We start from the raw sequence: 13396 nt of genomic DNA on the forward strand, positions 1-13396 counted from the left end.
ATTTTACATGAATTTTCTTTTGTAAAGACATTGAGTTCATCCCCATTGTGTTATGTATCCTAGAATTATAGAATTAGGTTATGTGATAATCATTTTGTAAGCTACATAATAACATTTGTCTTAATCCTTTATTTTTCAGTTTTGATGAAGCAAGAACAAAGAGAAGATACTGATTTGTCTTCAGTTCCATCCTTACCTGTGCCTCATTCTGCCCAGACCCAGAGGCCTTCCTCAGATACAGGGCACCCCCATGACAGTGCATTGTCTGCACCAAGAAGCTTGATTTGTCCAGTGCAGCCAGCATATGCATCTATGATAACCTCCACCCATTTGCCACAGTTGCAATGTAGGGATGAGGGTGCTGGCAAAGAACAGCACATAATACCATCTTCAGTCATGCACCAGCCTTTTCAAGTTACACCAACATCTCCTATGGGGTCTTCCTTTCAGTCTATACAAACTAATATGTATAATGGTCCAACTTGTCTTCCTATGAATCCTGCCTCTAGTCAAGAATTTGATCCAGTTTTGTTTCAGCAGGATGCAGCTCTTTCTAATTTAGTAAATCTTGGCTGTCAACCACTGTCACCAATACCATTTCATTCTTCAAATTCAGATGCAACAGGACATCTTTTAGCTCATTCACCTCATTCTGTGCAAACCCCACCTCATCTGCAGTCAATGGGATACCATTGTTCAAATGCAGGACAAAGATCTCTTTCTTCTCCAGTAGCAGCCCAGGTCACAAGTCAGCCTTCTTCCCATTTACAGCCTATTACATATTGTCCTTCACATCCAGGGTCTGCTACAGCAGCTTCCCCAGCAGCCTCTCATGCTCTTTCTAGTTCACCGATTTCTGGGCCACCGTCCCCTCAGCTGCAGTCTATGCCTTACCAATCTCCTAGCTCAGGAACTGCCTCATCACCATCTCCAGTTACCAGAATGCATTCTGGACAGCACTCAACTCAAGCACAAAGTACAGGCCAAGGAGGTCTTTCTGTACCTTCATCCTTAGTATGTCACAGTTTGTGTGACCCAGCATCGTTTCCACCTGGTGGTGCAGCTGTGAGCATTAAACCTGAACCTGAAGATCAAGAACCTAACTTTGCAACCATTGGTCTACAGGATATCACTTTAGATGATGGTAAGTGCCATCTCCTCCCCACCTCACCCTACTTACCCTACTTCTGTGAATGTGCGTGTGTTTATATATTTTGAGTTAAGCTGGCCTTGAACTTACTGTATCATGGAGAGTGACCTTAAATTTCTGATCCTCCCAAGTGTTAAGATTATAAGTATGTACCACCAGACCCATGTAGTATTAGAAATTGACCTCTAGGATAGGATTGGTGGTGGTGGTGGGGTTCGGTTCTTGCAGAACTAAAACTCAATGTCAGGTCAGGCTGACTTCAACTATATGGTGATCTTTCTACCTCAACCTCCTAAATGCTGTAATGACAAAAGTGAGTCACCACATAAGTTACCTGTAACACCATATATAGTTATCTGTACTATCATCTAGTGAAAATCCTAAAGATTCTAGAACTGGATATAGAATTTTAGTTTTCTCTAATTCTATATTAATCTGTCTTAGGAAAATAATTCTAGATCAGCTATCTGGATCAGGAACTGACCTAGACCTTGCTTATCTCCTGTTACAGGTTTATAGATGCACTAGATCCATCCATAATGGAAAAGCTGTCAGTAATGTCTGGTCATAGGGCTGAAGTGTTGTCTCCCCAACTAGCTCATAACTTAATTAACCCATTCATTCTAGTTTAAGTCTACCACGTGGCTGGTTACCAATTCTCAGTTTCATACATCTCACTCTATCCCAGAGTGCATCTCTCCCTATGGGAACTCTCTCCTCCCATTTCCCGCCTCAGCTCACTGGCCAATCAGCTTTTTATTGGCAGGTGATGTTTCCATAACAGTACACAGAAGAATCTCTCTACATACTCACATGACAGTTCATAACCTGTAACTCCAATCCTAGAGGATCCAGTGCCGCCTTTTGTTTTTGTAGGTACTGTATGTGGTGCACAGACATACACGCAAGCAAAATACTCATATATGTAAAATAAAATAAAAAACATTTAAATGTAAAGTCCTAAGCACATAGGGCAAAAAAGACAATATGTAACCTGTACGTTTCTGGGGCCTTCTAGTCACATCTAATATCTGATTATATGGTATAGGCAGTCAGAATTATTATAACGCAAGTATAAAAGATCCATATTGGAAGGTTAGCAGAAATATGTATGACAGATTTCATAGGAAGGATTTCACAAAGTTTTCATAAGTCAGTGATATTTGAAAATGAATATATGTTTTCAATAAATTTGAATCAACAGGCAACTGACATAATAAAAGCAAATTTGCCAAGGAGAGTGTAACTTTTTGGCAAGGGAACAAATGGTAGAGTAGAAGATGGTTTTCAAAGACATGAGGGAGATATTCCAGGTCTTTGTTGTAAACATAAAATATATATATATATATACACACACTAGAGCAACTCAAAGTAGCATCTTTCTGTTGTCTATTTCTGGTTGTCTGATCTAGTCCTTACCATTCAGCTACTTCTGAGTAGGTGATAACATGTACATAGTGTCACACCAGTTGTAGTTATTGCAGTTGAGCCCAGGCTAGATTCAGGTTTGTTTATTCTAGACTTAGCTCTTATACCATTACAAGCTGCTTCTCAGTATGATATGGGTGGTAAGGGTGCTTTTCTAAAGGTATTCATAAATTATATTGGATTTTTATTTGCTAATTTGTCTTAAGACATAAGACAAGGTCTCACTATGTAGCCCCACCTGGCCTTCCTCAGCCTCATAGAGAATGGCTAACCTGGGCTACATTTTGAAACTGTATCAAATAAACAAACAAAAAACCCACAATCCCAAAAAAAAAAAAAACATAACAAACAAAACATTCCCAGATTGAAGCATCATAGAAGGCAGACTGGCTATTGAATTTTCTCATTGCCACATATTGAAGAACTTGATAAAAGTTGATTGATGTCAAGCTATAACTGGAGGGCAAAAAGTAACCAGTACTCTGGGCACTGCAGATACTGAGCTGTAAACTCTTCAAGTGAATTTTTTTCCAGATGCACATTCTAGGCTAGTGTTTTACTGTAGAGCCAAATTCCCAGCCATTTGTCAGTTGACTTCTTGTTTTGCTTTTCTGTGAATTTCTGTTGTTTTTCAAGACAGGATTTCACTATATAAAGAGTGCTAGCCTTGATAGAGATCCACCTGCCTTTGCATCCCAGCTACTAGGAGGGATGAAAGGTGTGCACTTCTTCTTTTTTTTTTTTTGGAGCTGGGAACCGAACCCAGGGCCTTGTGCTTGCTAGGCAAACGCTCTACCACTGAGCCAAATCCCCAACCCCAGGTGTGCACTTCTATACCTGTCCCATGTGTCTGCTCTGGAGATAGAATTTTTTTGAGCCTTTCTATGATTTTAAGGCCAGCCTGGTCTACAGGGTGACTTCCAGGATAGTTAGGGCTACACAGAGAAACCCTATCTTGAAAAATTCAAAAATACTTGGGGGGGAAAAAACCCAAACCCCTGTGTTATGCTGCATTGTGCTCCAGATTTTGGACCAATTGATATATATTAAAACATGATTTTTATAATGTAGAAATAATCACAGTTATATTTTAAACGTTTAAATTAAGATTATTTTATTGTGTAAAGGTATCTTTTACTCATCTGAAGTAATTATTATCTTGGAGCTTACTGCTAAATAAACCCACCCTTTCAAGCTCTTTCTGATGTCTGACTAGTTGGTTCAAACTGGCTTCTTCTAGCTTTCTGACTGACTTGCTCTCCTTGGCCTCACACTCTAACTGTAGCTATCTATCTAATCTTCTGGCTCCTTCTCATTCTCTGTAAAACTGCCCTGGTAAAATTGCCTCCTCTGCACCAACTGACCTGAAGTCAAGAACAAACTCAAGTCCACTGCACTGCACTCATTGCACTGACTCCCAGCTCAACTCTGCAGACTGCCAAACTCAACTGACTGAACTTACAGAACTGCCCTCCACGTAGAAGTCACCTTCAAACATCACTGCTCCCTTCTACACACTAACCTCACTTGCACAGTTTGAGATTAAAGGTGTGTACTAAGAGCATGTTTGTTTTCCAGCCAGAGGGATTAAAGGTGTGTGGTCCCTTGCCAGAGCAGCCATGTTACTGGATTAAAATTCCTCTGCAGTATTATAAAACTGGACTAGTGGTTCAGACCTTTAATTTGTGATTGTGCTAAATTCTGTTTCAAGTATCCTTTAGTTTTTCCTCCCACTTGTCTTCCTTTGTTCTTAGATTAACAGAACAACAGCTGCAACTCTTCCATCAGAGAAGAGGCTGCACATTTAACATAGTTCAAACTGCTGCTGTGGTGAAACTGCCACTGCCACTTGCTGGCTCTGTGCAACAACATGCTGATCCTGAATGTAGGTCAGTTGCTGGTTTGACAGTTAACAGTCTAGATATCACTCAGCTGCTTCAGCTCTATATGTACTAAGTGTTGACAAGTAGGTGCTTGCTGGGTTTGTTTTCCTTGGTTGTTTAACTGTAGAACCTTGCTTACACAAGGGGTATAGAAGACTATTGTGGAGGATGAGTAGAAAGGTCAGTGTTTTGGTGCATTTATTGGATAGTAGGTTCACTGGTATTTCTTGCATTTACTACATTTTTATGTATTTGTGTATATGTATATGGACAGGAAAGTCCCTGGAAATGATTGTAGAGGTCAGAGAATAAGTTATAGAAGTCAGTTCTCTTTCAACCATATGGTTTTCAGGAATCAAACTCAAGTTTGGTAGCTAGTACCTTCTAAGCCATCTTGCTGACCCTAGGTAATTATTTAATATGTACTTAATAATTTATTTAATACTAATTTAATTTATTTAATATTTAATGTTTTATTTAAAATTTAAATAATAAAGCAGTGTTTATATTTATATAATAAAGGAAACCATATGTAGCCAATAAGGAGGGATATCATCAATGATATATATAATTACTCCATTTATGAGTTCTAAGGGTTATAGGAAGGTAGATAATATTGAACTTTTCCTTTAACTGAAATACTAGGACCTCTGTTGGCTACGACGTATCATCAGCCTTCAAACATATTTATGATGAAGACTTTTAAAGGTTAAAGAACTAATAAAGAATGCTGCGGGGGCTGGAGAGATGGCTCAGTGGTTAAGAGCACTGACTGCTCTTCCAGAGGTCATGAGTTCAATTCCCAGCAACCACATGGTGGCTCACAACCATCTGTAAAGAGATTCGATGCCCTCTTCTGGTGTGTCTGAAGACAGTGACAGTGTATTGTATATGATAAATAAATAAATCTTTAAAAAAAATGAAAAAAAAAAAAAGAATGCTGCGTAGTCTGGGAATATATAGCAAAAGATTCAGAACCTTAAGATTCTACCACCCTGGAATATGCAGTAAGAAAAATTAGTTTCAGCTGGGTGTGATCGTACACACCCTCAATTCCAGCGTTTGGGAGGAAGAGGCAGAAGGATCTCTGCCAGCCTGGTTCATTATATAATGAGTTACAGGACAGCGGGGCTATACAATAAAGAGACCTTGTCTAAAAGGGAGAAAGGAAGCAAGCAAGGAGGAAAAAAAGAAGAAAAAGAAAGCAAAATTAACTTCTAGATCCAGTGAAGAAATATTTATTGTTATTTCAAGTGAGTTTATGTATCTCCAGAAAAACAATTTAATTGTACCCTCTCTTTAAAAAAAGAAAATGCTGCATATAGTGGCATGCACATTTTTAATCACAGTGCTGGAGAGGCAGAGGCAGCCAGATCTGAGTCTGAAAAAGGTCTGGGCTACATAGTGCATTCTAGGACACCAGAACTACACATTGAGACTCTGTCTCAAAAAAACAAAACAAATCAAAAAATTAACTTTTGTATGTGTGCATTGTTTTGTCTGCATGTGTGTCTGTGTACCACAGTGTGTCCCTGTATCCTCACATTCCATTCCTTGCAACTGGGGCTACAGATAATTGTGAGCTGCTATATGTGTGCTCGGAATTGAACCCCAGTCCTCTGGAAAAGTAGGCAGTGCTATTAACTACACAGCCATCTCTCCAGCCCCAGTTGGAACCTTTTTCATAACAGGATATAAAATGTAAATTATTAGGCTTATTGGTCTATACCAATTCATTCATTGATCAGAGAGCTAAGCATACTTACAGTGTTCTGTGACTACAAATATTATGACTGGAATTTGAATCTAGCTTTGTATAAAATTTAAATACGTTTGCATGTGTTTTAAGTAGTTTCTAAGACAGCTTTAATTCATTTCTTGAGATTCTGGATTCTGTAAACATAAAAGTAGGTTTGTAAAGTCTGCTCTAGGTAAGATAGAAAAGTCAGTTTCTTAAAAGCTATGCTATTCTATTTTACAATTTGTATCTTTTCAAGTTAGATGGATTTTTTTTCATTTGTTGTGATCATTTAGATTTAGTTACTTATTTTACATATATGAGTGCTGTCGCTGTCTTCAGACACACCAGAAGAGGGCATCAGATTCCATTACAGATGGTTGTGAGCCACTATGTGGTTGCTGGGAATTAAACTCAGGACCTCTGGAAGAGCAGTCAGTGCTCTTAACCACTGAGCCATCTCTCCAGCTCCCAGGTTCTTTTGTTCTTATACCTTTGGTAACATTTCCTGTGTGGTTGAAGAAGACTGGAGAGATAAAAGCACTTCCAGAGAACCCAGGTTCAACTCCGGTGGAAAGGATCTGATGCCCTCTTCTGGGCTCCTGGAGCACTGCATGCATGGATCACACAGCCGTTCAGGCAAACACTCACTCTCTCTCTCTCTCTCTCTCTCTCTCTCTCTCTCTCTCTCTCTCTCTCACACACACACACACACACACTCTCAAGAAGAGATACCTCATTTACACCTGAGCATTCAGCAGTAACATTCTTCAACTTGTTATGAGTTATAAGTTTGCCCCCCCTCAGAAAAACCCAAAAAGAATGTTTTAACAAGTGTGAGGAATTGAGATATCAAAGTTGTTAAGGATAATTTTTGCAATATTATCAGGAGAAACCAATCTGAAAAAAAAGCCTTTTGCTTTTGTAAGATATGCCAACATAATTGGCCTCATCTGTTACAGTGAATCAAGTACACATTAGGTAAATCCCAACTAATTCTCAGTTATCTAATTTTCAGGATTGTAACCCATCCCAAGTAGTTGAACTGAACTCGTTGGAACTTTGTGTGGTTTGAGCGATACCTTCAGAGACAGAGGGACTCGTTATAAGCAGGTTTGAGAGGATGTAACTAGGCCACTGGATGAAAAAGCATAGGATCAGTAACTCTCCTAACTTGCATAGATACCAGACACAAAACAGGGTAGCATTTAAAGTTGTCAAGATTTTTCCCCTTTGGCTACATGTCTCTTCCGGCTGTGCTTTCCCCCTCCCTGCTTTTGGCTACCTTCCTGCCCTCCAATGTACAGCAGCCACTGTCATGCTGAGATCATCTCTAGGCCACTGAAAGGCCAACTCATGTAGCCCACAAGTCCACCCACAGCTCCACCACTATGTGCTTTTGTAGCCTGCAGTGCTGCTTGGTTTTTTGTTTTGTTTTCTGTTTTCGTTTGTTGTTGTTTTTTCTTAATGTAAAGCAGCTAAACCCAAAGCAAAAATGGGAACATTCTCTTACTCCTCAAACCCTCCCATTTCTTCCTGAAGTAGCCAAACATTGTCTTTTTCTTCAGGAAACCAAGGCCATGTCTCTTGAACATAATCTTAAAAAGTGATGAAGCTACAGTGCTGCCATTCTACTTCTGAGGTTTCCCCAAACCTCCTGGTGTACTGACATACAGCTCCTGGCTATAGATGCTACTTGTTAGTCTGCTGTCCCAGTGTTTTATACCTAATTGAAATGTGCTCCCCTCTATTCCTTTATTTGTTCCTTTATTTTTATTTCTTCCCTGTGTTTATTCCAATGCCTGTGTAAGCATGCTTCTTACAACAGCATTCTTCTGTGTAACCAGTAAGAATTTCCTGTAGTTGTGTGTCCATGTTCATGTTCCTGATCAGGACCCCATCCTGGTGCCACTTTATTGGGTCCTTGCACAATCTAGGGAATTGACGGGGCTGGGGCAGTAGAGGAGTGAAGAAATGGCAAACATGAACACACAGGAAAGCTGGGGTTGGGTGGACTTGAGCTCTCTGATAGAGAAACCTTAGTACTCCAGAAACTCAGCATTTTATTGTGTACTATTGAGCAAAGAATCAGTGTTCTGGTACACACCTGAATTGATAAGCTGGGTTTAGCTAATAATCTCAGTAGGAGCGATCTCTGTAGGGGAACAGCTATGGTGAATATTTTCCTGTTGGTGCCAGTGGAGATCAGAAGAGGGTTTAAGATGCTTTCAACCTGGAGTTGCAGGTGTTCCTTTGCAAGAGTGACAGGTGCTCTTTACCATAGGACTGTCCTTGAAATAGCTATATAGCTGGGGCTGGATTTGAACTCCTGATCTTTCTGCTTTCACTTAGTAAGTGTTGTTGTGCTGCAGGTGGATCCCAAGACTGTGTGTGTGTGCGAGGCAGTTGTCTACCACAGAGTCATACCCAACCCTCTTACAATGTCTGTCTGATTTTGATCCTGAGTAATGCCTTGCAGTGAGTTAGGAAGTACTCTGTTCTCTTTGATTTTTTTTTTTTAAAGTAGGGAAGGTGAGTGAAAATCACTCTTATTTGATCAAGATTTATTTTTACTTATGTGTTGGTGAGTGTGTGGGTGGGTATTTGTACATGGGAGTGTACAGGTGCCCTTGGAGTCTAGGTCCCTGGAAGTGGAGGCCTGATAGGATCTGAGAATCAAATTTGTGTCCTTCCCTAGAGCAGTGTGCTTATGACTGATGAGCCATCTTTTCAGTCCTGAAGATTGTTTACTATAAACACTGCTTTGAGGAATTAGAAGGATGTTTGGAAGACTGCTGCTTTCTGCAAAGCACAATCTTGAAGTAATACCAATTTAGCCAAGTCCCAAAAGGCCTCAGTGTCTGCTGTCCTCTTCGCTTGATCCTATACTTCTAATGGATATGTTGATTTACCCACAGTCACACATCCCACTTTGAAGTCCATTTTGGAGGATTACTTTTACAACAAGATCGGGCACTCTCAGGGTACTTTTAATTGATCTCTTAAAAAAAAAATAAAAAAACTTGAGGCAGTAAAAAAAATTACAGAGTTTCTGGGGTTTGTTTTGTTTTTAACTCCCTTAAGAGAGTAAATTACTACAAATTGGCTCATCTTATGTTTGCTCAAGATAAGGGTATGAATTAATGTTTATGGATGCTTCATACAGATTCTTTCCTTCAAAAGCTGAATTCTTGTGTTTGAATTTATACAGTAAAGGCCTGGAATCATTTTTTTTTAAGATTTATTTATTATATATAAGTACACTGTTGCTGTCTTCAAAAACAGTAGAAGAGGCATCAGATCTCATTATAGATGGTTGTGAGCCACCATGTGGTTGCTAGGATTTGAACTCAGAATGAGCTCTTAACCACCAAGCTATCTCCAGTCCCTAGAATCATTCTTATAGGTCAGAGAAACTTCTTATCTTGTGAACTTCTTATCTGCTATGATATTTAAAACTGAATTTACCTTCTTAAAGCCATAAAATTATAACTCATTTAAAAACATTACCTTTTTAATTAAAAATCTATTATGCCTGGCAGTGGTGGCAAATGCCTTTAATCCGAGCACTCAAGAGGCAGATCCAAGTCAATCTCCAAGTTTCAGGACAGCCAGGGCTACACAGTGAAAGCCTGTCTGGAAAAAAGAACAACAAAAGAAATCATCCATTACCTAAACTATCTGGACTCCAGTATTAGATTGTCTAGTAAATGTGGGGAGCCATTATATATAACAGTATTGACAAGGAAAAGAGAATTTAATTCCTCTTACTTAGGAAACAAAACAGAAAACAGTACTGGGCAGTGGATTAAGTTCACCCTCTGGTTTGTTCCATTTAGTAGTGATGTTGTCTTCTTTGACACAGACCAGTTTATGTCTGACTTGGAACACCAGCCATCAGGTTCAACAGAGAAATGGCCTAATCACAGTGAGTTCTCATGTCCAGTTCCTTTCTGGCGAATCTAGAGGGTGAGTGTTGATTGAAATGTGTCATTGTTCTTGTACACTAGTCTGGTATTTGCATGCCATGGCTGGATTTGCATGTGCTACAAAGGAGGGGTATGCACAGGCATCTTCTTGGTAGGCCCTTAATGTCTTTGTCTTTGTAGGTGCACTTTCACTCTTACACTAAGGCTCCCACACCTGATCTGCACAATTTAGTTCTAGGGTTTTTTGTTTTTGTTTTGTTTTGACAGGGTTTCTCTCTACCCTGGATGTTCTAGAACTACTCTCTGTACACCAGGCTGACCTGGAACTCAGAAATCACCTGCCTCTGCCTCCTGAACACTGGGATTAAAGATATGTGCCGCTACCACCGAGAGTTTAGTTTTTTTTGGTTTTTTTGTTTTTTTTTTTTTTTTTTGTTTTTTTTTTCTTTTTTGGTTCTTTTTCTTATTTCTTTTTTTTTTTCTTTTTTTTTATTCTTTTTTTTCGGATCTGGTTTTCGTACCCAGGGCCTTGCGCTTCCCAGGCAAGCGCCTACCACTGAGCTAAATCCCCAACCCCGAGAGTTTAGTTTTAATGAGAGGCAAGTGTTTAAATAGATTTGTTAGAACAAAGGAGACTTACCAGTACATATAAACCTTATTTATGGCTCATGTACTGTGTAAGTTTGTTTGCTAGGCTGGTGAAATAACTCAGTGGGTAAAGATACCGGTCTCTGGCCTAGCCTGAGTTTAGCCCCTAGGACTCATGTGGAAGAAGAGAACTGACTCCCTTGAGTTGTTCACTAACCTCCCTCCATGAATGCACTGTGGCATGAGCACATAGACGTGGGTTCGCGTGCACACGTGCACACACACACACACATGCACACACATGCATACCCACATACAAGTTTAGTTGCTAGAGTATTAAGTCTATACAGTTCTGATCAAATACTCCTAAGTTAGATACAGGACTATATGGAATAGAAATAAAACAGGAAATTGTGTCCAGTTTTTGGAGATAACCTAGAATATTTATCCTTGGTCTGCCTTTAGACCCACATTTGTCCTACTGTAGTTCATCTGTGGCTCTACTTGGAAGAATTCCAAAGCCATAATAACAGCATAGTTTCTGTGAAATAGTACCGAGACCTTTGGCCTCAACCTCAGTGCTGTCTAGAAACAGTCTTCCCTCACTATTAGATCAGCTCCTTTTTCCAGTTCTGTTCAAGACACTCAAAGAATGTGGGATAGCATCGTGGTGAGTACCCATATTCCCAGGTACCTACTGAGGAGGCTGAATAAGAGGTTCTCAAATTCAAGGACCCTCTGGGAAGCATAATGAAAATGTCTCAGAGTTAGGTTTTGTTTGTTGTCATCTCCTGCACTCTTTCTTCTTCTAGGACAGTCTTCCCATGTAGCCTTAGCTGGCCTGAAACTTGCTATTTAGATCAAACTGTCCTTGAACTCAGAGATCTGCTTCCTCCTAATACTGGGATCAAAGGCATACATTACTAAGCCCCACCCAAAAAAGAAAATTATTGCAGTGCTTGTCTAGCATGTAGAGAAGTCCTGGGTTCAATCCTCAGTGCTGGGGAGAGGGGAAGCATGTGATAGAAAGATTCCAATGACCTAAATGACATTTGCATTTGATTTTCAGATTGTTCTCTTTTATGCATATGAGTATCTTGCTTGCATGTATTTCTGTGTACTACATGTTTGCCATGTGTGCCCTTGAAGGCCAGAAAAGTGCACTCCATCTTCTGTAACTAGAATTATAGACAGTGTCAGTGCTATTAACATATATGTAGAAAAGGCCTTAGATGGCATGATTAATACTCAGGATTTGAGGATTTTTACAAAATCCTATTTTTTGATCTTGCTATGTGTACACCACATCTGTATGGTTATCTTTAGAAAACAAAAGAGGGCATTGCGTCCCCTGGAATTGGCATTACAGGTGGCTTTGCAATACCACATGGTACTGGAAATGGAGCCTGTTGCTCCATTGCAAGAATGGTCTATACTCCCCAGCCTTCTCTCCAGCCCCAGTGTTTTAGGAGTTTGAGGTCTCTTGATTATCAGAAAAAAATCTTAGAACCCTGGATTTCTGGCTTCTTTCAAAAGCTAGGACTACTCTGTTGTCCCATAATTCCTGTCTAATTGTGATAGAGACAGAAGTGTTAACTAGAGGAGGATGTGTGCCTTAGTCAGTGTTACAATTGCTATGATGAAACACCATAACCAAAGCAACTTGGGGAAGAAATGGTTTATCTCACTCACAATTTCATATAACAGTTCATCACCAGAAGCGGTTAGAACTAGGAGGAACTAAAGCAGGGGCAGAACCTGGAGGCAGGAAATGATGCAGAGGCCAGGGAGGGGTGTTGCTTGCTGGTTTGCTCTCTGTGGCTTTCTCAGCTTGTTCTCTTACAGAATCTAGGACCACCAGCCCAAGGGTGACTCCACCCGCAATTGACTGGCCCCTTCCATTTCAATCACTAATCATGAAGATGCCCTACATGTTTGCCTGCACCTTGATTTTTGGTAGCATTTTCCCAATTGAAAAAAAAAATAATTCTAGTTTGTGTCAAGTTAACAGAAATTATCACAGTATGGAAAACTCTACAGAATTATAGCTAGAGGACTTTAAATAATTTAGTGTTGGGAGTGGTTGGTGTGTATCTTTAATTCCAGTCAGCACTCAGCAGGCAGAGTTAGATTGATGGATCTCTGAGAGTTCAAGGTCTGCTTGGTCTCCATAGTGAGTTCCAGTTCTAGCGTTTAACCCTATGTTCTTCCCATGTATAGATTAACAATTTGTCATTAATGATGTTTATCACTAGTTATGTTGGTTTAAAAAAATGTATGTGTGTATAGTTAGCAGAATGGTAAGAACACAGAACAGAGACCAAACTCCTTCAAATGCTAAACTCTGGGCTGGAACAATTGCTCAGTGGTTAAGAGCACTTGCTCTTCCAGAGGACCTGGGTTGGGTTCCCAGGATCCACAACCTGCACTTTTACCACACAGGTGCTAAACACACAGATTCAGGCTTTTTTAAAAAAATGTTAAGCTGTGAAAGAATTAGGTAGAGATGGGAATGTGGAAGCTAATGTTTCGTTTTGTTGCTTGTTGCTTGAGATGCTGATTTATCCAGATTAAGCACAGAGAAGATTCAGGAGTGTAAATGATGGTGATTAATGGAAAGTAGATTAATAGAGACGGGTCTTGCTAAGGAGCTGGCAAAGGAGTGCGTGGAGTGGAATGA

At 39.9% G+C, this 13396-nt stretch overlaps 1 protein-coding gene and 1 long non-coding RNA gene across 2 annotated transcripts in view; both read left to right on the forward strand.

Moving 5' to 3' along the window:
- Positions 1–13396, forward strand: part of Nfatc3 (nuclear factor of activated T cells 3) — a 65813-nt gene that overhangs the window by 42126 nt on the left and 10291 nt on the right. Inside the window, exon 9 of the mRNA XM_032888212.1 lies at positions 140–1144. Within this exon, the coding sequence (XP_032744103.1) occupies positions 140–1144 (1005 nt within the window). The remainder of the gene's footprint in view (positions 1–139; positions 1145–13396) is intronic.
- On the forward strand, positions 2636–3776 carry LOC116886707. Its single transcript, XR_004386127.1, has 2 exons — positions 2636–3296; positions 3400–3776. It is a non-coding gene; the product is annotated as an uncharacterized LOC116886707 (long non-coding RNA).

This window comes from Rattus rattus, chromosome 17 (genome assembly GCF_011064425.1).
Source record: "Rattus rattus isolate New Zealand chromosome 17, Rrattus_CSIRO_v1, whole genome shotgun sequence".
NCBI classification, from domain to species: Eukaryota; Metazoa; Chordata; class Mammalia; order Rodentia; family Muridae; genus Rattus; species Rattus rattus.